The sequence below is a fragment of the Haemaphysalis longicornis genome, unplaced genomic scaffold (assembly GCF_048455015.1).
Source record: "Haemaphysalis longicornis isolate Haplotype H1 unplaced genomic scaffold, Haemaphysalis longicornis Haplotype H1 scaffold_4, whole genome shotgun sequence".
Lineage (NCBI taxonomy): Eukaryota > Metazoa > Arthropoda > Arachnida > Ixodida > Ixodidae > Haemaphysalis > Haemaphysalis longicornis.
In genome coordinates, this window is record NW_027526361.1 from 37,638,204 (window position 1) to 37,660,406 (window position 22,203).

General features: G+C 46.8%; 1 protein-coding gene across 5 annotated transcripts in view; it reads right to left on the reverse strand.

Annotated features, from left to right (window-relative positions):
• Positions 1-22,203, reverse strand: part of LOC144178520 (nephrin-like) — a 329,358-nt gene that overhangs the window by 100,154 nt on the left and 207,001 nt on the right. For all 5 annotated transcript variants that reach the window (XM_077706439.1, XM_077706436.1, XM_077706435.1 and 2 more), the window contains exon 2: positions 10,093-10,230. In XM_077706439.1, coding sequence (XP_077562565.1) covers positions 10,093-10,230 — 138 coding nt within the window. The remainder of the gene's footprint in view (positions 1-10,092; positions 10,231-22,203) is intronic.

A 22,203-nucleotide genomic window follows, 5' to 3' on the forward strand; every position in this document is an offset into this window, starting at 1 on the left:
ACATGCAGGTCACCCTTTCAAGTTGTGATACCTGTAACCATATGCCGACAGCGTAAGGGGAAACGGCACAGGTGGCGAAGAGTTGAATTCCTAAAAAAAAAAATGTTTGCGCATTAAGAAATACTTCTTTTTCTGACAGAATTAGGCTCGTTCTATTCTTTTTTCCCAATAAAATAACTGAAGGGCGAGTTACTAGAACAGTTAAAAGTGTCTTGCAAACAAGCGAACTGCAATAGCCACTACCATCATTGAACACGACTGCTTTTAATATTAAAAAATAAAACACTGCCCAAAAACATGCGTTGTGCCGAAAAAAGCAACATCAACAAAAACGACGACAAAACTTTGATCTTACAACTCGCAAACCGAGCAGTGCTTCTTATTTATATCAGAGAGACTCTGGTTATATGGACGGAAAGAAAACTAATCTCACGGCTCTTGCAAACACGACAGGGCGACGCGAACATGAAGGGAGAAAAAAAAAAAAAAAAAAACGCCGGGAAGCCACCGAGCCAATACAAAGCAGGGGTGCCACCCAAAAGTAACAGCTAGTAGTGCTCAGGAGAGAAGAGGATGTAGTAAAGAAACGAAAACCAGGTTTCCGAAAATGCAGGAAAGTAGAGAAAATTTTGCCGTTGGGCGGCTGCGTCTCGCCAAGGTTGAAACGCGACATATTGTGCCAGGGCGCTGAAGAGCGCCTGTCACCCAGGCTGCGACTTTAGTGTGAGTGTGGCGCGATCGGAGCGGGGCACTACCGATAACACAAGGCCCGGGGCAGAATGGTAATCAGGGTATCAAAGGCGGGACCACCGCACTCTGCCTTACCGAAGAGGCAATGTTTAAAAACACCAGCAGCTGACATATACGGGAACAAAATAGGGTTGACGAGGGGAATAAAGGAATTGAAGGCGAAAGCCTGGCAGTACTGATCAACGGCTTTGTTACTGCTACATCGTATATGCGTCTCTTCAATCTCGCGTGTTCGTCTTTTGGCGCGAAATACTTCAAAAGGCAGACACGTGACATTGCGGAAACAGTTTTGCGCGGCTGCCGGGCGACTGTTTTACTTACGAACTGTCACGTTCACGTGTCACGTGGCACGGACTGGTCTAAATTTTGTTCCATCATTGGCAACGTGGGGAGACAGCGCAGTGGCGTACTAGGGTCCTACTCTTGAGACGCGGGCTCGATTGCCCTTTGAAGTAAAATTTGTTTTAAGTGCAGAACACTTTAGGGGCTCGCGTTGTCGTCGTAGCTCGCTCGCTGGTCCCAAGTAGAGACACCGCGTTCCAATGTAGCAGCTGTCGTGGCGGCGTAACCCAAAGGCTTCGAAAGCCAAGCGGTTTATATAGTCATAAGCGTTCGAAACTCGTGAACGGCTGGCGCTTGTCAAACATCTCGCCGTTGTTTAGCGCAAAGAAAACTGCAGGTAAATTTGAGGCAAAACATACGTAATACTCGATGGCTCTTCGGGAACCTTTGTTTTGCGGTGCCAACGCAAACATACAGCGCGACCGCTGTTGTAGAAATCATCGCAGACGCGCCTGCACCGAGCCCGTCTTGGTGGACGGGCCTGCAACCCCAGACGGCTGGTAAAATATTCAAGTTAAGTTCTTGCGTCGTATTAACATAGTCCTTCCCTCCTTTTCGAACAGGACCGCATGCGAGAATACACTGGGCATGGTTATGAGGCTGGTTTAGCAAGGATACGCGGATTGGGGGTGTGTGAACATAGACATCCAAAGTAGCTGGCTATCTATTCCGCTGTGGGTCGAAGGGCATGTCCTTTCGGGCTGGTTTATGTGGCTCGCATCACATGTCGAATAGCGAACCTGTAGCTTCCATATGGTGCAGAACATGGGGAGATGTTGCAGACGCGTTGTTTTGCACTGTTGTATATTTTGTTGCGTTTCGCGTTTCGCGTGAGATGCTTTCACATGCGAAGCATCTCATGCTCGGGGCTGTGTCCCTCCTTCCCTTATTGTTGTCCGCCATCCGCATTCTACTGCGCATGCGCGTCTCTTAAGCTCCATCAGCGTTTGGCCTGACGTCAGCGCAGCCCACTATAAATAAATGAAATAGTTAGGCGGCGCCCGGTTTCGAACCCACGACTCTCTGGCCGCAACGGGAGGTACGTGGCGCTCTTCCCACTGCGCTACAAACCGATACGGAAGCATGCGCTACGAAGGCGCCTTATGTCCTTCACTCATTCAAACTACGTCAAGAAGCTACTGACACAACGAAGGCACGCGAAGCTGAACGTCAACGGAAACGACCAACTGAAAACTTTAGAGGAGGATGTTGAACTTCCTGCGGGAAAGCTGTGGCGAGAAGCGCCACGCGCCTTGCAGCTCAACCAGAGAAGAGGACGAAGAGGGCGGACAGCGGGGTAGGAGCGTAAGCACGCAATAAAGAAAGACGAGAACCAGGAGGTGTTCGATCAGGTAACGCGGGTGTCGGTCTCTTCGCTGTCTCTACATTCCTCTGCATTTCTCTGTCTCTACATGGGGGTTTACACTACGTTCCCATTCGTGCTCCGATCAATGAAACAACATAACGGCAACACAATGGAACCTACACGGAACCCCCATGATGCTTCGCATCCTCCTCATGGTTCCCCATGGGAAGATGGTGTAATTTTTTTTTTATATTTTAGCTGAAGTAACGCACCTCCCGTAATAAGGTTTTTGAGGCATTCTATTTCATTATAATAGAAAGAAAAGTGTTATAGGAGGGTATTCACATCCTAATAAGCACAGGCGATTGCAAGATCTTGCTTTTTGACGGCGGCTTTCACTTCGTGTTTTGTTATACTGGTGCGTTTTTTCGTCACTACAATTCCACATAAAGCAAGCCACTGCACTTTGGCACTTGACTGCGGGCAAAATCAGAACCTCCAGCAGGAAAATATTAAGGTTTCTGTCATTAAATGGTATAGAAACAAAGAAAAATAGAAATAGAAATAGAAAACAAATGAAAACAAAAAAGAAAGGGTAAAGAAACACGAAAACAAGAACACAGAAGGAAAGCACGCCATGCATGGTATAAGTTGCTAGCACGCAACGCCGTTGCAGTCATCAGGGCCCAGGAAGTTTCGAGCATCAAAATGACGCTCTCCTCCCAATCCAGGCTCTAGCAGGGTGTCTGCGTCGTCGCTATGGAATTCAATTTGGGCATCCCGAAGGGGAGCAAAAAGGCAACGATACGCTACACGCACTTATCGGATCGCCATGAAAATTGCTTGAAGAGACAAGCCGAGAGCCATTCGAGCCTCGAGAATTGCACGCAAGCGGTGCTCTATATTTTCTCCGCGTAAGCCCCATTGCTCGGCATCATGGAATGTGATTTTAGAGCGCTTGACCAGTGCAACATTAGTTGCCTGCTCGTTGAAAAATGTATCACCGAGCACCGTTAAAACAAAACAACAACAACAACAACAACAACAAAAAACAAAGATCATCACCTCATGATGTTTTCATGGTCTCGAGACGGGTCCATTGAAGTTGAGACGCACTGATACGGTTACGGAGGGGGCTTGCTGCTCTTCTTTTATTCACGCTTACTATTGTACGCCATGCGGAACAAAAATGCGATAAATATATAAACGAGGGTTTCGGGCTTACTTTAAACAAACAACGCAGTATTTTAGTTTAAGTAGCAAGTCTCTGAGATATCTATGACAGAAGAGAGGACCTTAAAAGGTGTGCATTCCTAATATGTGGAGGGCAACGGGGCCCCTGATCGCTCAAATCTACTCGCCAAGTGAACTGCCGTAACATGTGTGAGAAATCTGTCAACTGGCACACCCAGCATGCGTAACGCCTTGCTTTGTCTATAGGCACGTTGCGCTGGTGTTTGCCGAACAAGCAGCAGCGCCATTTTCTATATACTGGTGGTTCAGGGTGTAACTTATATTGTTAAGGATTCCATGCCCTTCACGACCTTCGTTCGTAACATTCAATTTTCGCACGCGTCGCCGCTCTGACCGAGATACAAACAGCCATGATTGTCACGTGTGCAGCCACTGGCGCCCACACACAGAAGGCTCTTTTTAATGTCATAATAAAAGCCAAGCTGAACGAACGGTTTGAGCGGCGAAAGTGGAAAGACGTCAGTGACTGATATCGTAGCCGACCAATCAAGTTGTAGGTAATGAAAAAGGGAACGAGGAACCGAGGCATCCATGACGGCCGTCTTTATTATTTGCGCCTTGTCTCAGCGTTAATCCGTACACCGTTGGCACAAACAGTGGGTGATAACGGGTCGAGTAATCACCACTCCTTTGTCGATGCCCTAGCGTGCAACTTTACTAGGAGAAGGGCTGCGCTCACAGCGGCCTCTGTCTGGTGCAGGGTGCCTATATTACGATAGCTTTATCATTATCATTATCATAATCATCATCGTCATCATCATCGTCATCATCATAATGTCTATGCCCACTGCAGGGCAAAGGCCTCTCCCATTAATCTATAATTATCCCTGTCCTGTGGTAACTGCGACCAATTATCCCCGCAAACTTCTTGATCTCACCTGCCCACCTAACTTTATGCCGCCCCCTGCCACGGTTGTCTTCTCTACGGTTATCTTGCCTTCGCATTACAAGCCCTACTCCCGCCCATTTAATTTCTACTCATATATCCTTAACACGCGTTCACTGACCCACTCCGCTCTCTTCTTGTCCCTTAACGCTACGCCTATCATTGCAAAAAACAGCGCAAGGAAACTGAACGGAAGACAAGAAAGAGACAAACATGGGCGCTGTGTTTGTCAGCGCCCGTGTTTGTCTCTTGTTTGTCGTCCGTTCAGTTTCTTTGCGCTGTTTTTTTTTTTTTTCATGACTATGAACCAACTAGCCCGTCTTCGCACTGTAGTACACATATCACCTTTCGTTCCGTTGCTTGCTGAGTCGTTCTCAATTTAAGTTGAACTCCTCTAGTAAGCCTCCAATTTTCTGCCGCGTAGGTGAGTACAGGTAAGATGCAGCAGTTATACACTTTTCTCTTCAGGAAAAATGGTAGGCTGCCATTCATTATCTGTGTACTTGCCACTCATTACAGCCGCTTCACACTTACAAGCACGCCCAGTCGCCTAACAGCGTAGGCTACGTAGGTGACTTGGCAAACAGTCAGTTAAAAAAGGGGCATAAGACAGAACCCACAAGAGGAAATCAGATCTAGACACGTAACGGAGGTTTAGTTTTTTTTTTTTTCTTCGAGCTTTAAAGCTCGTTACTATAATGTTCGGGAGGCTGTAAATCATGTGGTTAACTTTCTGAACGCGACCATATAGGACTCGTTTCACTGACGAATTCGGGGCATGTGCAGAATGCGAAAATGAAGAAAACCGCCGGCGTGCTTCTTGGATTATTCTAGCGATTTATTTTTCCCCTGCTGCTAACATCTCATTTTCGGGAAGTTTCTCGGCTTCATTTTATTCCGCGTAGTTCGGCTTAACAATTACGCTCACGTGCCTTTACGATCGGATTGGAATTAAAATGTGGAACGGCATCAACTGATGGGAGCACGGAATGGCGGCGCACGTTTAACATTTAAATATCGATTTGTCGGGCCGTGGTAACACGTGGTCTTGAGTCAAGCTGTCGGGAATGGCTCCCGAATAACTTTGACCTGCTGTGGCTCCATCACGTGGATCTGGAATAATGTGCATGGTTTCTTTTTTTTTGTCCGGCTCAAATGTGGCACTGAAAACGTTGCCGTTTGTAACAGATAACTGTCCCACCACAAAAAACAAAACAAAACAAAAATCTGCGCGTCAGTTTGTGCTACTACGTTTGTCGCCCAAGCCAAATACGTTTGCTTACATTAAGGGTTAGCTCAGACATCAACCTCTATATTATTTGCCCCCTATTCTGCATGCAGTTTTTTCAATAATCCTTGTCCTCTCCGGAATTTTAAAGGAATTTCCGAAAGTTGCATTGGAAGGCAACTTCCGGAAGGCGATTGCGTTGCCTTCTTTTCCGCTGCTGAAGAACAGCTGAACGCGTACAGCCAATCTTTTACGGCAGAAGTTCGCTACTACGCGCGAAGGCGTCGCAACCAAAGCTAAGATTTTTAAAATGGGGTGAGGTGTTCAGATAGCTGCAAACATCCCTAGAAAACAGCGCGAATACGGGGACGACACAGAAACGAACCCAAGCGCTGTAGTTAGCCCGTTCCACTATCGTCACCACCACTTCTTGCTTACGAAGTACTCCGCTAATACGATATTAATGTTCACTGGCGATGTTTTTTTTTCGGTTCTTTTACTCGTGTACCAACAACGGCTAGCATGTCTCCGTCTATAAACCCCTGCGCTCGCAGCTAGCTACGCTTCCGTCACGCTCGTAAGCCCTCACACGGCCGTCATCTGCTTTCGTGAATGGGCGCAATTGTTTCATTAGGGCTTCGTTCGCCCAAGAAGTTCGGCCAGGCACAGAGTGGCTGGGAGAAGAGGGCGCCGCGGCACGCACGCAGTTACACGGGAATAATGGCCCCCTGCAGATTGATTTCGAGGCTCTGGCCCTGCGCTCTCAACCGCAGGCCGCACGCGAATGCCCAGGCGCCAAATGGTACATTTGCGCGGACGTCGCCTTGGATACGAACGCAGTCCTTGGAGTGCCGTACTAAGTGGTACGATGGCTGAACTCCTGCTCGTCACGATTCGGGTGGAATCATTGAACGTATCGGTAAGAATGCTTGGATTAACAGTGGTTTCTTTAAACACTCTCGAAAGCGATAAGCACTGAGGCCTTCGGGTTGATGGGAGGTGATGCCTCAGCCCACGCCACGTGCACCTGAGTATGCATTGCACCTGGTCAGTTCTGTGCAGCCAAGCGGAAACTGCAATCGTAGCAGTCGTTAACGCCGAGCGGACTCTTCCTTGCAAAAAAGAAAAAAAAAGAAAAATAAGTTTGCGAACTTTTGCTCAACTCGTTTCCGTTAACCCTATCCTTCGAAAAAAGTTGGCTCTTTCTTTGGGGCGTTTGGTAACAAAATATCGGGACCGTTGCTATGAAGTATTTGAAGCAAGGTACGTTAACGATTTTTATGTAGACTTGTAGTACTAGTACACCTCTCCCGCGTCGCATAACTTTGCTGTGCATTTTATGGCAATAGAAATGATAAGGAGGGAGAGGGTGTTTTTATGGAGATATCGCTGCCGAGCATCAGTAAGCTTTTACAAGGAAATTCGACGCCAGGTGAAATCCATTAGAAAGTTCGGGTCAGAAACAAAGGCAAAATAAAACCATTGACAGCCGCACAAAAAAATTTTCAGCACGCACATAAGAACATAAGAAAGGGGTAGCGAATAGTCCGAAGGGCCTCTCGATGTCGTCACTTCTAGTGCCACGAAAAACAGCGTGATGAAAAAGTATGCCCGTCATTAAGGCGGATTATGATTAGTAGTAACACATTGTTAGGTAGATCAAATCTCACAGTGTTGCAGGAGACTAGATTTTGTCAAATCAGAATATTGGCCACTTGCATACGTTTTGCCTCACGAATGGCGTTGGTATACAAAGGTTTCAGCCTGAACTCCCAAACCGTGGGCTTCATTTCCAAGGCCAGTGTCAGAGCTTCTGCAAGAGACCTGTCTTCATTGGACCCGGTACTCCCCCCAGAAAACGGTCTAGTCATAAAAGCGGTACTTTCCTGACATCCCGTTCTTCGTTCACTCTTGAAACTTAGCGCCGATATCGTACTCAACCTTCCAAACCACTGCATGGAATTGTCAAGGTGGCACAGCGCTGTGCCTTCGCTACAGGAAGAAGGCGAGGCTAGGGGAGCAGGAGCGTCAGTGCACGGGCTCTATACGGCGGCGAGGACTAGGGCTAGACGCCGTGGCGTATGCCATGGTTAACCTGCGGTCGACGTTATTTACGGGGGTGGCGATGACCCTGCTGGCAGCCTCGCAGCCCGCCAGGTTCGCACGGCGGCCCTTTTTTTCACCGGCGCTGATCAATAGGGCTGGGCGCCCTCATCTGGCCCAGGCGCTCTTAATTAGCCGGCCCAAACTAGGCCTAATGGATTTGGGCCCGTACAAAGCGCTGCGCACTTCGGACGGCTCTCCGGGAACGGACGTTCCGATGTTCGTGTGAAGACAACGGCGGCCCGTTTTACTCGCTTGCGTGGACGTCAGTCTTTTGAGCCTATTCACGAGCGAATTATTTGGACAAAGAGGAAATGGCGGGGCGGATGTGCATTACTCCGGGTTGCCTCACTTATCCGAGTTTTGTGACGTCACGAAGACAACTCTGGAAATTTGACCGACGCTACCTCCTTGGCGAAAAAAAAAAATCACACAGAGTTAGCCAAAAACCTAAAGTCAGAGCAGGGTGTCCGTAGTTAAGCATTGTTTTACATGTATACGCACACAAGCACAAAAACTGTTAAGGCGACGACACTGCGTTATGCAGGAACGAGTATTGTTTAATAAGCGTTAACTCGACGGAGGGGATTACGCTGGGCGTATCAAAGAACAACAGCGTGCCCTTTCCTTGGCACTAATGTATGACAATGCTTTGAAATGTTAACATAAACAACAGCAAAATAAGAGCGAATAAAACAAAATAAAATTTAACAAAAGCAGAAAAATACAGGGTGTATTCAAGTTGGAGGAACCCGTCATCAGCACAGCGCGGTCAGAACACCTAATTCGCTAGTAAAAAAAAAAAAAGATCTGGGACATTTCCACTAACGTGAAACCTTGGGAGGGGCGAAGCATGCAATGTATCAGTGTATGATGCGGTATCGATGTATGATGCATTTCGAAGTTATGATGAAGTGTATAATGCTGTTTCGATGCTGAGCGTTCGGCCTTTAAAAAATCTCGGGTCTTTAAAGCACGAAGCGTTCTAGCGCGAGACGTTAAAAAACGTGTGTCCCGGTGCCTTAGCACCGTGACTAGATGAGAGGCCGACAGCCCGAGCCGCTAAGGTTCTCCGCCCCTAAAATGCGTTACGCAGTTGGTCGACGTGTTCTCGTTTAACGCTCAAACGCTAACGCTACTCGCACTCCGAAAGAGGGTCCCTTTGCAGTACTCCGTTCTTACTAATCGCACTGCAGTGTAGCCTACGCAGGGCGGAACAGGGCCTTTGGAAGTCATCACGGGCGAATTATTTTTTCACGCCATGTAGCACTCGTCCAAAATATTTCAACTGGAAGACATTTCCAGTCAAAACCGATGCGATAACCATGTACAGTCATAGACAAATGAAATGAAAACGTGCAAATATGAACCAGAACACAAAAAATTGCCGAATACTGTTCGTTGAGGTGCAAATAATGGCGCGCTTTTGGTACATTTGGGAGGCCACATTTCGCAACCTTAAGTAACTAAGCCGCGCGTCATTTTGATTTGCATGGCAAGAAATTGCGCCATTCGTGTGCTTTGGCTCATATTTTCGTGTTCGTATTTCATTTGTTCATGACTATACAAGGATGCTTATCAATGTCCCACAAAGGACCCCGAGCGATGCTTGGGACCATCGCGCCAGCAGCACGGTGCTGTAGACGTACTCACAGCTCAAAAACTCTCCGTGCACTTTCGGCTAAGGACACTTTGTCACCACGTTACTAGAAGCCTTACGGCGCATTTTTTTTTGCATTAATGACTTCTATGCGCATTTGTCCAACACTATACCGGAAAGGAAAGGTTAATAGAAAGAGCCATGCAAAATTTTCCAAATTATTACTTTACTATTTTACCTTAGTTTTAGAAGTCGAAATGATGAGGTACTCAAGGTCTACCATAACGTTAATTCCTACCGTTGCACCAAAAAAACATTTAGTTGAGTCCTACAGATCCCGGTATCACGCAACTGAACTTCCCTCTCTGCAAGTAACAGCTAAATTTCAAGTATCCGTACCATCTTGCAATGCTCGTTTTTAAAAATATCAAATTCTCCCCTTTAGTTTTGCTCTCATCTCCTAAAAAATGTACAAACCATACAAAACTTCCTACAACATTCAATATGCGTTCCAAAGAGTTGCCGCCCTCAAGTGAAAGCAAAGAATCGATCACGATCCTTAAAAATTATGAGGACGGCTCGAGGACACTCCTGAGCACGCCAGGCAGTTGAGCTGAACTCACCGAGAACAAAGCCGTCCTTGCTCCACTGCACGGCGCCGGCTTGGTGGGCTACCTCACACTTCAGCTCGACCGTGTGGCCCTCGATGACCTCCCGGGGTTGCGGCCGAACCCGGAAGCTTTGCTGCTGGCAGTACACTCCTGCAAAGGGGGAAAGCAGAGCATGCCGATGTCAGGAAACACATGCCGAGATCCCAATGGCAGTTAAGTGTATCTTCCGTTTCACGCATTGTAGTGTAGTACTACGCCGAAAAACCACATTGAGCGTTTTGCTCTCGTCTGGCGTCCGTCGGCGTCTCCTAGCGGCGACGTCAATGGACGTTGGAGAGGACCAAATAAAAAAAAGAGCCAAAATGACAAATTGGGCAATTTGTAGCTTCCTAAGCAATCTGGCAGACGCTGGTGCGGTAAATTGGGCTCTCCAACGTTTTTCGTGTCGCCACCAGGAGACGCCGACGGCCGCCAGGCGGGAGGGAAATGCTGCATGTGGTTGACTTATTAGAACTTAACCGGATAAGCGTTGGAATGCAATATTTATACGAATGATTAAGACCTGTTTCTGCCTCCCTGCTGACAGTTTAGAACGAGATATTAGCCTGCATTAGCGTCTGTTTCGTGACGACAATTTTTTTCTCTCTCTTTACGCTGTAAACACTTGATGTGGCTTTATTCTTCTTTGGTTTCGCCTGACATCTGTAGTTTTTGTTGCTGTTCACTCTAGCTACCCTTTTTTCAGCAAAGAACAATACCTTTAAAAATGCTCTTTTATTTTAGCCAAGTCTGATTTTTTGTGTGTTCTCTCCCCTTTATTGTGGTACAGTTTTTTCTAAAGCTCTTTTTTTTTTATTCTCGACCGCACCGCCCTCCTCTACCCCATAAATTGCAGCAACACTATTTACATGCGCACTGTTTACATAAATCTTGTTTACATGCGCAACAGCGCATGTAAACAAGAAAACTTCACTTTTTGTTATTACTAAAACGAGTTTTCGCGCCCATACATTGGTGAGCAGCTACCAGTTTTATCAGTGTTTTCCCGCTCGCTAAGCGACAAAATTTAAAAAGGCACAAGCGCAACTCAAACGGTCGAGTCACTTCAGCGCTCCAAGCGACAAGTGCACATCCGCCAGTGATATACTCTGCAGTCGCGCGCAGAGCAGCGAAGCCAGAGGGGCCGCAAATAAAATTTCACTCAAGAAGCTGGTCGAAGATTAGGGGAGACGCGGGGCGTTTATGCGTGCGCGAATCCCCCCCCTTTCCCTCGGACGCGGCATCGCGGAAGTTCCGGACCTGCTCCAAAGTCACCAACGCTGTCCGAACCCGTGTTATTCAGAGAAGAGATATACGTAAAGTGGGAGAGCGAAGAAATCAGAAAAGAGTCTGCCCCGAATAAAGCACAGCAAACAAAAAGCCGGCAGTGTCGTACCCTCTTCCGCAGTGCCGAGGAGTTCGGGGAGAGACGCGTGGCAGAAAGATGCAAGAAACACGAAATCAACGACAAACATTTAGCGCAAAAAGAGAGGCCGTGGCAGCAGCGGAAGCCCCATAAACGTTTGTTTATTAATTCTTGTTACGAGACTTGTCACATTCTATTCCTTTCCTTTATATCCGCCTTTTTTTTTCTTATTGTCCCCGCCAGATCTCCTTTATAGTCGGTTTTAGATCTCACAAGTCGGAGCGAACGCTTCACGGTTTGTAGGATGGCGGACTGCGTTTTCTTTCTTGTCCATTTCTCGCACTCGTTTCCTCTCTTAATATTTTTTCAGCCTCGAACTTTTTTTTTCGCCCTTGAGGTGCTGCGAGGCGCTCTTGTTGGTTTCTTGCTCCGGTTTGTGAGGCAGTGCGTGCGTTCGGCTTCGCTCCGCGAGGGGGCGCCAAAGCCGGCGACTTGGTGGGTCTCACTGGCCATAAAACTCGGCTTTCCGTGTCGTGATTTATGTGCGAGAAAACTTCAAACTGACAGCGAGACCGGCCAGAAAGAAGTGTGTGATTGAGAAGTGATGGAGAACGCTGCTCTCCTATCTACCACCCTTCCCCGCCCAATCCCTGAGCGAGCAACGTTGCTCGCTTCCCGCTTTTCTGCTACATTTTAGCTGCCCTTTCTTTATTCAGCTAAGCATGCCTGCTCGCCTTTGTCGCTTTGTTTTGACAATGAGCAGCTAAACAGCGATTATAATGGTGTCGCCTTTTATCGTTTTCCTCAGCGGCCAAAACGAGCTCGAAGATTTTTTTTTCCGGGTTAGGTTACTATCTTGTTTAGCCCTTGGCTGCTTTGTCGGAGCTTTCCAGTCACGGAAAGAAAAGCAGTAAGCTTCTAATGGTCCTGAGCTTCATGCCAGGAGTGTGTAATAACACTGTAGTGCCTATTTTTTATATTGTAAGGTAAAAAAAGACATAAAAAAACGGCATTAAAGCGTCATTAGAAAGGAGGCGACCGCTAATAACTTGAAGTGTACTTTCCTGTACTAGTATATGCAGGCGTTCCAAAGCAAGCTTAGAAATTGGCAGTTCTTCGGTCATGAAGCTGAAGAAATTTTTTGTTGAAAATGAAGCTCAGGATTCTTCATATAATCCTTCAATAATAGATGCAAATTTTGCTTTTATTCTCTTCTCATTGGATTTGATTCAGCACACATCCAAAAATATTTTGGGGAATTCCGTGAAAGCGCCTTTTTATTTACGCCTTAGCGACTTAGTCAAAAATCTCGCGGGACTCTTCCCGGCTGCTACGGACCCTTTATTGAACTTTATTTCGTTCTAACTTTGGAGTTTATCGACCCGAAACCATGTCTGGGTGATTGAGCGTGCCGTGCTGATATGGCCCCGGGTTATTTACTACCAACCAAGCTTACTTAAACGTCCATTAAGCATCGCGTACTCGGCGTTGCTCTTCAGTCAGCTCCTGTATGTAGCGACTTTTTTTTCTTTTCCGTGTTCTAGAAGCGCCTCATAGTGAGCGCCAATTCGACAGGAACGTGAGTTCCAGAAGTTGCGAGCACGTGACCTGAGGTTATCTCTCTCGCCAACACGAGAGTTAGTTTTTTCGTAATAAGTAGGCCCTAAAGCAACAGCGGCGATCTTGGTATAGGCTATGTGGTGTTCAAAGCAAATGGTTATTTTAGGTACACATATTTTATTTTCTCCCGGTCAGTTATCGCAGCGGAAGATTGCGGGGAAGGCACTGACAAACATTCGCCCGGAAACAAAATTACGGTCACACCTAAGCACTCGTTACGTAAGAGTTCACTGAATGCGAAATAATTTGTGTCGAATTGCTGAACGTGGGCTCGCAATATGATCAGCAATCTTTTATATTTTGTTCATTTCATTCTTGTCTCCGTTACTGTGTGAGAGCCGTGCCCAAACGCTCTTTTCCCGCCTATATCTGGGCCTAACGTTACGTATCTGTAACTGAGCTTTACGACGTGGAGCAACGTCATAATCATTGCACGTCAAGTTTCGGGCGCTGGTTCACGATGTTAGTACTTAAAACGTAAGGTTGGGCCTAACATCAGGTGGGCGCATACCCGCGTTTGCACTGCTTTCACGCCATTTGTTGAAATAACGTTGTACGATTGCAGGCTTTAGTGGATTCCGCATAATAGCGCTAGTAACGTCAAGAAGGCTCATACCTGCACTCGCGTCGACAATCAAAGAGGACATTAAGCGGGACCGTAGCTTGTTTTTAGCCTAATTGCTACCCCTGTGATTAACTTGTTTAAGTTAATCGCGTAGGCTTGAGTACACGCCTCTTACGCACGTTTTTAAGTCGAGGGCCACAGCACATTCACTGATTGATTGATTGATTGATTGATTGATTGATTGATTGATTGATTGATTGATTGATTGATTGATTGATTGATTTATTGATTGATTGATTTATTTATTGATTGATTGATTGATTGATTGATTGATTGATTGATTGATTGATTGATTGATTGATTGATTGATTGATTGATTGATTGATTGATTGATTGATTGATTGATTGATTGATTGATTGATTGATTGATTGATTGATTGATTGATTGATTGATTTCGGGTTCTAACGCGCCGAAGCCACTCCTGGGCCATGAGGCGCGCCGTAGTGGAGGGCTCTTCCGGTTAATTTCGATTACCTGAGGATCTTTAACGTGCGCTCGAATCTCGACACACGAGCGTTTTCGCTTTTCGCCTCAATTAGAAAATCAGCCACCGCTGCCGGGATCGAGCCCGCGTCCTTGGGCTGAGCAGCACAACGCCTTAGCCACTAAGCCACCGCGGCGGATACAACGCATTCACTAAATCCACCCTTAGTCAGCTAGAGCCACTGACATGTAGGGGCGTTGGGGATGAGTGCCCTTCGCATTACGCGGGTTCGATTCCCATCCAGGCCCAAATTCACCCTTTCTTTTTTCTTTTCAACTCAATTATTTTACTTTAACTCTATTTGCGCCAGCGGCAATTCTGTATGTACACACACGATGAAAAGTTTACGGACCACGAAAGCAGCAATTTTGGGTTATTTCTTTGCCGCGCGCAGCCCGGTGTACTATGTGCCGTATTTTTCGTTACTTCAGCAACTATACGGCATCTGCCATGCACACGGCAGTTTGTTGGGCTGCTACCGGAAGACAAATAACCTAAAATTGCAATTTTCCTGGTTCGTAAACTGTTGATCGTGGCTGTAATTTATTGCTTTTGTCGCGTGACACCGGATTTTTACAAGCCGACGAGTTCATGCTCTCGCATTAAAAAAGAAAAGCGAAGGAGAGAGTGCGGGGCTTGAGCAGCCTCTACACACACTAGGGGGCGAGACCCGGCTCCCTATAACAACGCCGGGGCATAGTGGCCCGCCGCATAAATGCGGCGAACGCCGGAGAAATCCTGTCGCCCCAAGACGCACCCGGAGATACATACGACGCACATTTGTCATCGCTACCAAGGACGAGTGGAAGACATCCGAGCTCGCAGGGAACTCCGAAGAATAATGGCCGGTCCGGAACAGCACGGGCCGGAATGTGCAACTTTCGTGGAACAAAAGTTTTGAAACCGAGTTACTGCGGTCTGCCCGCCTGTTACCGAGGGGGTTTTCACTGCCGGAATTTAACTCTACGTTTTCACTCCAAGAAAAACTGAGCCAGCGCGTCGACATTGATATACAATTAGCGGCGATACGGGAGCTAGCGTCCTCCCGCTTCACGAGAGCTTCCTGAGACCCTGTGATCATAGTTGAGAGAGAGAGAGAGAGAGAGAGAGAGAGAGAGAGAGAGAGAGAGAGAGAGAGAGAGAGAGAGAGAGAGAGAGAGAGAGAGAGAGAGAGAGAGAGAGAGAGAGAGAAATAATTATTTATTGGAGAGTTTAGCTCCAACCTAAAAAGGAGCTGGCTGTGGATGCTAATTTAGGCCCAGAAACACTCCGCCCATAAAAAATCGCTTCGCCAATACAATGCTTAATGCACACTCGCTACTTCGTAAAGAGGAGTTCGTGAATTTTACTACCAAACAATGTCATCAAGTCGCCGCTAGCCGAGATATATAATCATCATAACCGTAATCATCACCACCACCATCATCGTCACCAGCACCAACCAAATAATCATCATCCTCCTCCTCATCCTCCTCCTCATCCTCCTCCTCCTCCTCATCCTCCTCATCATCATCATCATATTTACGCCCACTGCAGGGTAAAGGCCTCTCTGAATAATAATCCAAATACCCCGGTCCGTTGCTAACTGCGACGAATTTATTCCCGCAAACATGTTGATCTCATCTGCCCATCTAACTTTCTGCTGCCCCCTGCAACGCTTGCCTTCGCTAGGGATCCACTCTGTTCATTTTTGGGATATTAATTGAGGCTGCCTAGCATTGGATATGTAAAATTAAATGTACCCTGGCTTTAGGGTAGCATCATTAGATACGCATTGGGTCCTTTTTATGGCTTTTCTTTTTTGAATACAGATTAAAACAGCTTATTTTGGCGAAATTAAAACAGCCCTACATTGAATTCAGCATGTTTTAAAGAAAAGCGAACCCAAAATTCTAAATTCGGCCGATTTCAGAATAAAAATATCTGAGGCGTTCCTGGTGCAACTATTCCTCGTAAGAACTGAAATGTCGTTGCTTTGGAGCAACTAACTTTGATGACTAATGATGGAGAATTGTTGAGTCAAAGGACCATACGGTCCGAACCCCGCGTTTAAGGCTAGGCGTCTAACCGGCTACCATTTTCTTTGCGTTGACGTTCGTAGGGTAAGAAAAAAAAAGCAACAGACCAGAAGCGTTCTAATGCACAGCTAAGGGACTCATTCTTATTTAATTGTTTAGAGCTCTATGTTACGTCAGCTACATGCAAGGTGTTCTTAGTCTCACTTCTAAGAAAGCTAAGCCCTATTCCTGTACGAAGCAGTGAGGAGGAGTATCTTTGTGCACTACTTCAAATCTTCTCTTTATCTTTTCTTAAAACCATGAAATCCCCTCCAAACGATGTCGAAATAGCAGCGTAACAAGAGGCGACTCAGCGCAGTGAACAACAGCGCGCGGATCATTACGGGGCAGATGACCACGCAGTATACGTGATACATTGGACACACTCTTTCTGCTTTTGTAGGGGCACGCTGACCCCGCCAACATTCTCACTGGGAACGGGGGTGGGTCGCATTTCTGCGACTCCGTCGGCAGGCACAATCGGGTGGAAGGTGGGGAGGCGAGAGTAGAGCAAAACAGGGCGAAGCAGGCTCTCGGAATGCGGACCAAGCGTGCTTCCTCCGTGTCGCGGACCCCGAGTGCGGCGGCCGGAGGCGCATCCTGGAGTCGGCGATCGATGGACGGTCGAGGCAGGCAGCAAGAGGAGGCGTCCATCCGGCCGCCGGTTCGTCGCCCCGCTGCCTCGCCTTCCCGGGAGCCCACGTCTCTCCTCTTCCATCCCCTTTTCGCTTTGTCGTCGTGTCCACCTCAGGATGAGAGTCCGGAGAGGCGGGGGAGGAGTGTCGCCCTCCTGCGCCCCGCCACCCACTTCGGAAGGGGGCAAGGAGGGGCTCGCTTCCACCTGTGCGTCGTCGCTGGCCGCAGCGGCTGCTGTGTGTGTGTGTGCGCGTGCTCTCAGAGTTCCGCCGGGGTTTCATTAGTTTGGTCTAAGAACGCCGAAGGCAGCACCGACCGGAATACGGTGCTGCTCGCAATCAATACGAGCGCTCTGTAAAGTGCTCTTGGGCACATCATGCTCTTCATAATGTCATATGAATTATGTTTAAGCGCCAAGCGCAACTTCAGGGAAGAAAGGATTTTGATAGGACAGAAAGGATATCAAAGATTTTTCCCGTGAAGTTGTGCTTGGCACATAAAACAAATTCATATTTATTTATTTATTTATTTATTTATTTATTTATTTATTTATTTATTTATTTATTTATTTATTTATTTATTTATTTATTTATTTATTTATTTATTTATTTATTTATTTATTTATAGAATACTGCCAGCCTGAGTACGCGAGACCACAAGCAGGAGTGGGAATACAAGTTCGCATTAATGAGGGTGCAATAGTTGACTGAATACACATTAAAAACAACAAAGAAGGAAAAAGAAACGCGAAACACATTGACAATATTTGTTAAAAATAGAAAAAAAAAAAAAAGAAAACACGACACAGAAGCCGCATATTTACACAGAATTGTACGCGCATGACACTTTTTAACGCGCCACTGTAGAAAATTGCAGAATCCAACTTCGCATTCGCCCGAGTTGCAAGTAAGGTTAGCGGGAACGAGAAATGGGGATCGCACCTTCCTAGTATGTCCCTCGAAAGCCGGAGGCTATAGACCCCAGAAACCAGGCGAAGTCGCGTGAGTTTAGAGCCCACCGCAGTGGAATTTGGGGCTGAGACGTTGCGCTGCTGAACGCCGGTAGCGGGTTCGACCAAAGCTGCTGTTTTCTTTATGACGCCAGAGTATGCAGTATCTTGGTTTATGTTAAGGACTCTCAAGTAGTCTTCATTAGTAGCCTTCCAGTATGGTGCGTCTCATAGCTCGGTCATTAGCTTCCGCGTGTAGCACACTAATTCTAACACATGCCGGTTTTGTGTTGAACTTGGTTAAGTTGCTAAATAAATTTACTTCGTGAATGTATTGCCCCAATGTCTAAACGTATCTCCTCGCCCCTCAGGTTTAGGGCTTAGACGGTCTCCTGCTAAACTCGTCATCACCACGCTTGCTGCTGCTTGAGGCTGCCACGTATCCGATCACAGCAAAATGCAGAAAACGAGGCCTGTCTGTTAACTGGCACCAGGCATTTCCTTAGAATCCCGTGCCATCCGTCTGCCGCGCTGTCCTCACTCTACGTGTACTTTCAGATCTGAATGACTGATTAAGCGGAGTACACGTTTTAAATGATTATGAAAGTTTCAAGCTAATACGCGCGATGGTGAAACTGTGCCTCTGCATCTAAGCTTGCTTTCTTTTTTTACTCCACAAACAACACTTCGCCGCTGACGAGCCCATACCGTAAGCACCAAATAAGCGCGAACAACGACAGAAACGAACCATTCATTTTGGCGCCACAAGTAACGTCTTTCAGCGCCCCTTATTTGCTCCTGTTTCACACGCTTCGAAACTCGCCTTGTTTCTAAGCGTCAAAAAAAAAAAAAAAAAAGCGAGGGCTCTCACGCACACGCGCACACACGAGAGGCCTGCCGATGAGTCCTTCATCAATCTTCCATTAAGAAGCTCCGTTGCAATCGTTCACGTTTTGACGGCGATTTTTCTCTTGCGTCGCCGCGGTACAGCGTCATCGCGCCGCTTGCTGCTGCAGCGTCGCCGATTTTGCGACAGGCCTTCGGCGCATCGCTGGGCCTCGCCATGAGCGATTACCGGACGCGAGGAGACGCCTGCGGTCGTAGCCCAGGAACAACACCGTATACAAGAACGTTTAGTGCCAACAACGTCGTTCGCCTTGAGCGCCAGCTTCATTTGCTCGCCCGCTTCGCTTTCTCTCTCGCTCTCTCTCCCATTGTTTGCTCACGCCAGATATCTTTTTTCTCCTCTTGCTTCCTTCATTTCACGCTATTTTCATTTCCCTGATGTTTGTCATTTTTTCAGGGACAGGGCTGTTGGTGACACTTAAGGGCTGAACAGCTCTCAAGCGCAACAACAGCTCAGCAGGGATGGGGCGACTAAAAAAAAAAAAGGACAAAAAGAGAGCATAACGTCGTCAAGCTTCTTTTAAACTTTTAGTTGTCATTTCTATTGTTTCACTGCGTTCTATAATGCTCTATCGTGTAGGGAGCTGTATGCTAATTTGCAAGCGCATTAAACTGAAGGACGAGAACAAACAACTTTTTAGCATTTTTCGTAAGCTTGTATGGTGGCAGATTATGAAACATTACGCGATAGTTCCAGTGGTTCGTAAACGAAACCAGAGTTAAGTGCGCATGTTGTGTGCAAGCAACAATGGCAACGCGGATATTCGGGTTGGTTAGTGGCTCGTGTAATTGCATGCGTGGTTTGATTTGATTGATTGTTAACGTGCCGACGGAACGCAGGCGATGAGGCGCGCCGTGTTGGAGGGCTCCGGATTAATTTTGACCACCTGGGGATACTTAATGTGCACCGAAATCTCGTACACACGGGCGTTTTTGCTTTTCGCCTGCATCAGAAAAGCGGCCGCCGCGGCCGGAAATCGAACCGCGACCTCGTGCTCAGCAGCGCAACGCCTGAGCCACTGAGCCACCGCTGCGGGTTTGCATAGACAGGACGCAAATAGACAGGACGCAACACTTAACAGGTGTTCAATTAACAATAGCCTCTCCGTGCTCATACCGTCGCGCATTCCAGCGCCATCACGTCGTCGTCTGCCGACATACAAGTGCATGCTAGCTATTCACGAAACGGGAGTACATGCAGGGAATGTATCATAAAGTGTTCTGCGTCATATGACATGCAAAGTATCCGTCTGCACGAATAGAGTAAGGTAAGCGAATTCGTGAGCTTCGTTTCGTAACGCGGCATATAAATTATTTGATCCTTCGGGCACTAAAGTGAGTTGCCTGGTCCTATTATAGCAGTAGTTAAACGTCCTCTTTCACCTTTTTGCTCTGTTTTGTTCATCTTACCTTTCATTTGGGCACCTTTTACTTGGAGAGAATGCCCGCATTTATGCTTCTACGTAAATGAGCTTTTGCGAATTATTCGCATCAGTGATGTCTGGAGGTAATTATCACCATTTTCTTACCCAAACTGCGCACGGCACAAACTAGCGCTGATTGCGGGCCGACTTAAACGCTGTTTTCCTCCGACTTTTGTTTCACTCAGCTAATCATGCTAAGTAGTTTATGCCGCGATTAGAAGCGAAAAATAGTAACTAGCCTTCGTGCTTTGTGCTAGGACTCAGCGCTTAGCTCGTTGCCAATCTTCCTTTCTTACTGTGTGACTACGAGGAGAAGACAATGCGCGTTCTCTTGAAGGAGCAAAACAATGTTTTACCCGAGGTAATTGCAAGAACAAATGTTTGAGGCTGCCCCACAAAGAAAGAAAACGAATCGAGAGTGTATTTTTGCATTGGTAACCTCATTGAAGTCTGGAAAGCCCCCTGAACCACTTAAGCGTGAAGCAGCGAGCTTGTGGCGAACAGAAGGGAATCCGTTTATACGTTTAAGGAGAACAACAGGACGGTCATTTCAGCTAAATTCCCGGGTTTCCTCACCAGGTGGTCTTGCGTCATCCACCCTCTATACACTTAACGCAATCGCAACAGACAATTTAGTTTTCTCTTTCGTGTAGCAGCGAGCATGTCCATTAATTTGGTTTGGCCCCCTTAACCGCCAGACTGTTCAGGCCTTTCAGGTCACTAAAGAAATGTTAAAAAGAACAATGTAGAAGACCACGAGTTAGCAATGGTTTATTTTCTGCTTGAAACCAGCCACGGTGGCTCTTCGGCAAATATGTTCGATTGTGGAGTGCAATTCGACACCCACGGAGGCAGCATTTGTGATAAATTCGCGCATAGAAACACCAGTGCACCTGAGATTCTGTCAAGGTTGACAACACTAGATGATTTCAATTTGACCCTCCGCTGATACGTTGTATTTGTGCAGGTCACAGGTTCGATTGCCGGCCACGGCGGCTGTATTTCTCATGCAGACGAAGTTTTGTTTAAACTTACATGCACTGTCTACTGCGAGCTCTGCACAGCAGCTGAAGCTCCCGGTCTTGCGAGTGCGACGACGATCCTGCGCACCACTGTCTACTAGTATGAAACGCTTTTCTGGAACGGAGTTAGTGAATCATGGTGACTCATAATGGCTTTGATCCTGATGAACCCTAAATGATTTTTTAAATGATTAAATAATTACATGTTTTTGTTTTTACGTTTATTGCGCTTTTTTCTATGCGCACACGCTAAGGCAAGCCTGTGAATGTTCACTGAAAATATTCATATTTAAAAGTTTTGGAGATTTTACGCACCTAGTTCAAACACTGTTTTAACCAATTTGTTAAATTCTGCATTAGTGGAGCAAAATTATAGTTAGCACTTTCGTCGCAATAATCAAACCGATTCACAACACTACGTTGCCACTGCTCCATGGCTTCGTTTCCAGGCACGTTTATTACAGTATTCATAGCGCGCCGACTTACTGTGTGCGTAATTCTGTTAGCTTTTTCATCAGCTTTTCTGGTTTGTCGCCATTAACTTAATTATGTAATAATTAACTTAATCGGATTTATGTAGAGAGCTTCAGATGTGTTTTTTTTTTGCTCCCGAATCGGCTTATTTGCCGTTACAATGCTCCTACGCAGAGAACATTCTCTCGCTCAGTATAAACATGCATCGTAAGAGGATACAGAAAGAATAACCGGCAAAAAAAAAAAAAAATCAATAGACGTGGAGGGGTAGGAGAACGAGATACTCAGCGTAGTATATACAGAGCATCGTCGAGCTCATCTCGTTCGGTTCACGCAAGGTTGCGTCCGCAGTTAAGGCGGTAGCCATAATGGGCACAGATTTGGAGCGTCGTCAGCGCAAGCAAAAATTTCACTTGAAGCTGGTGCGCAGCAGAGACCACCTCGTTTCGGCAACACCGACGCGGCTCGCATCAGGAAAGGAAGGCTGATCGGCTTACCTACTCGAGATGGGCGCCCTTTC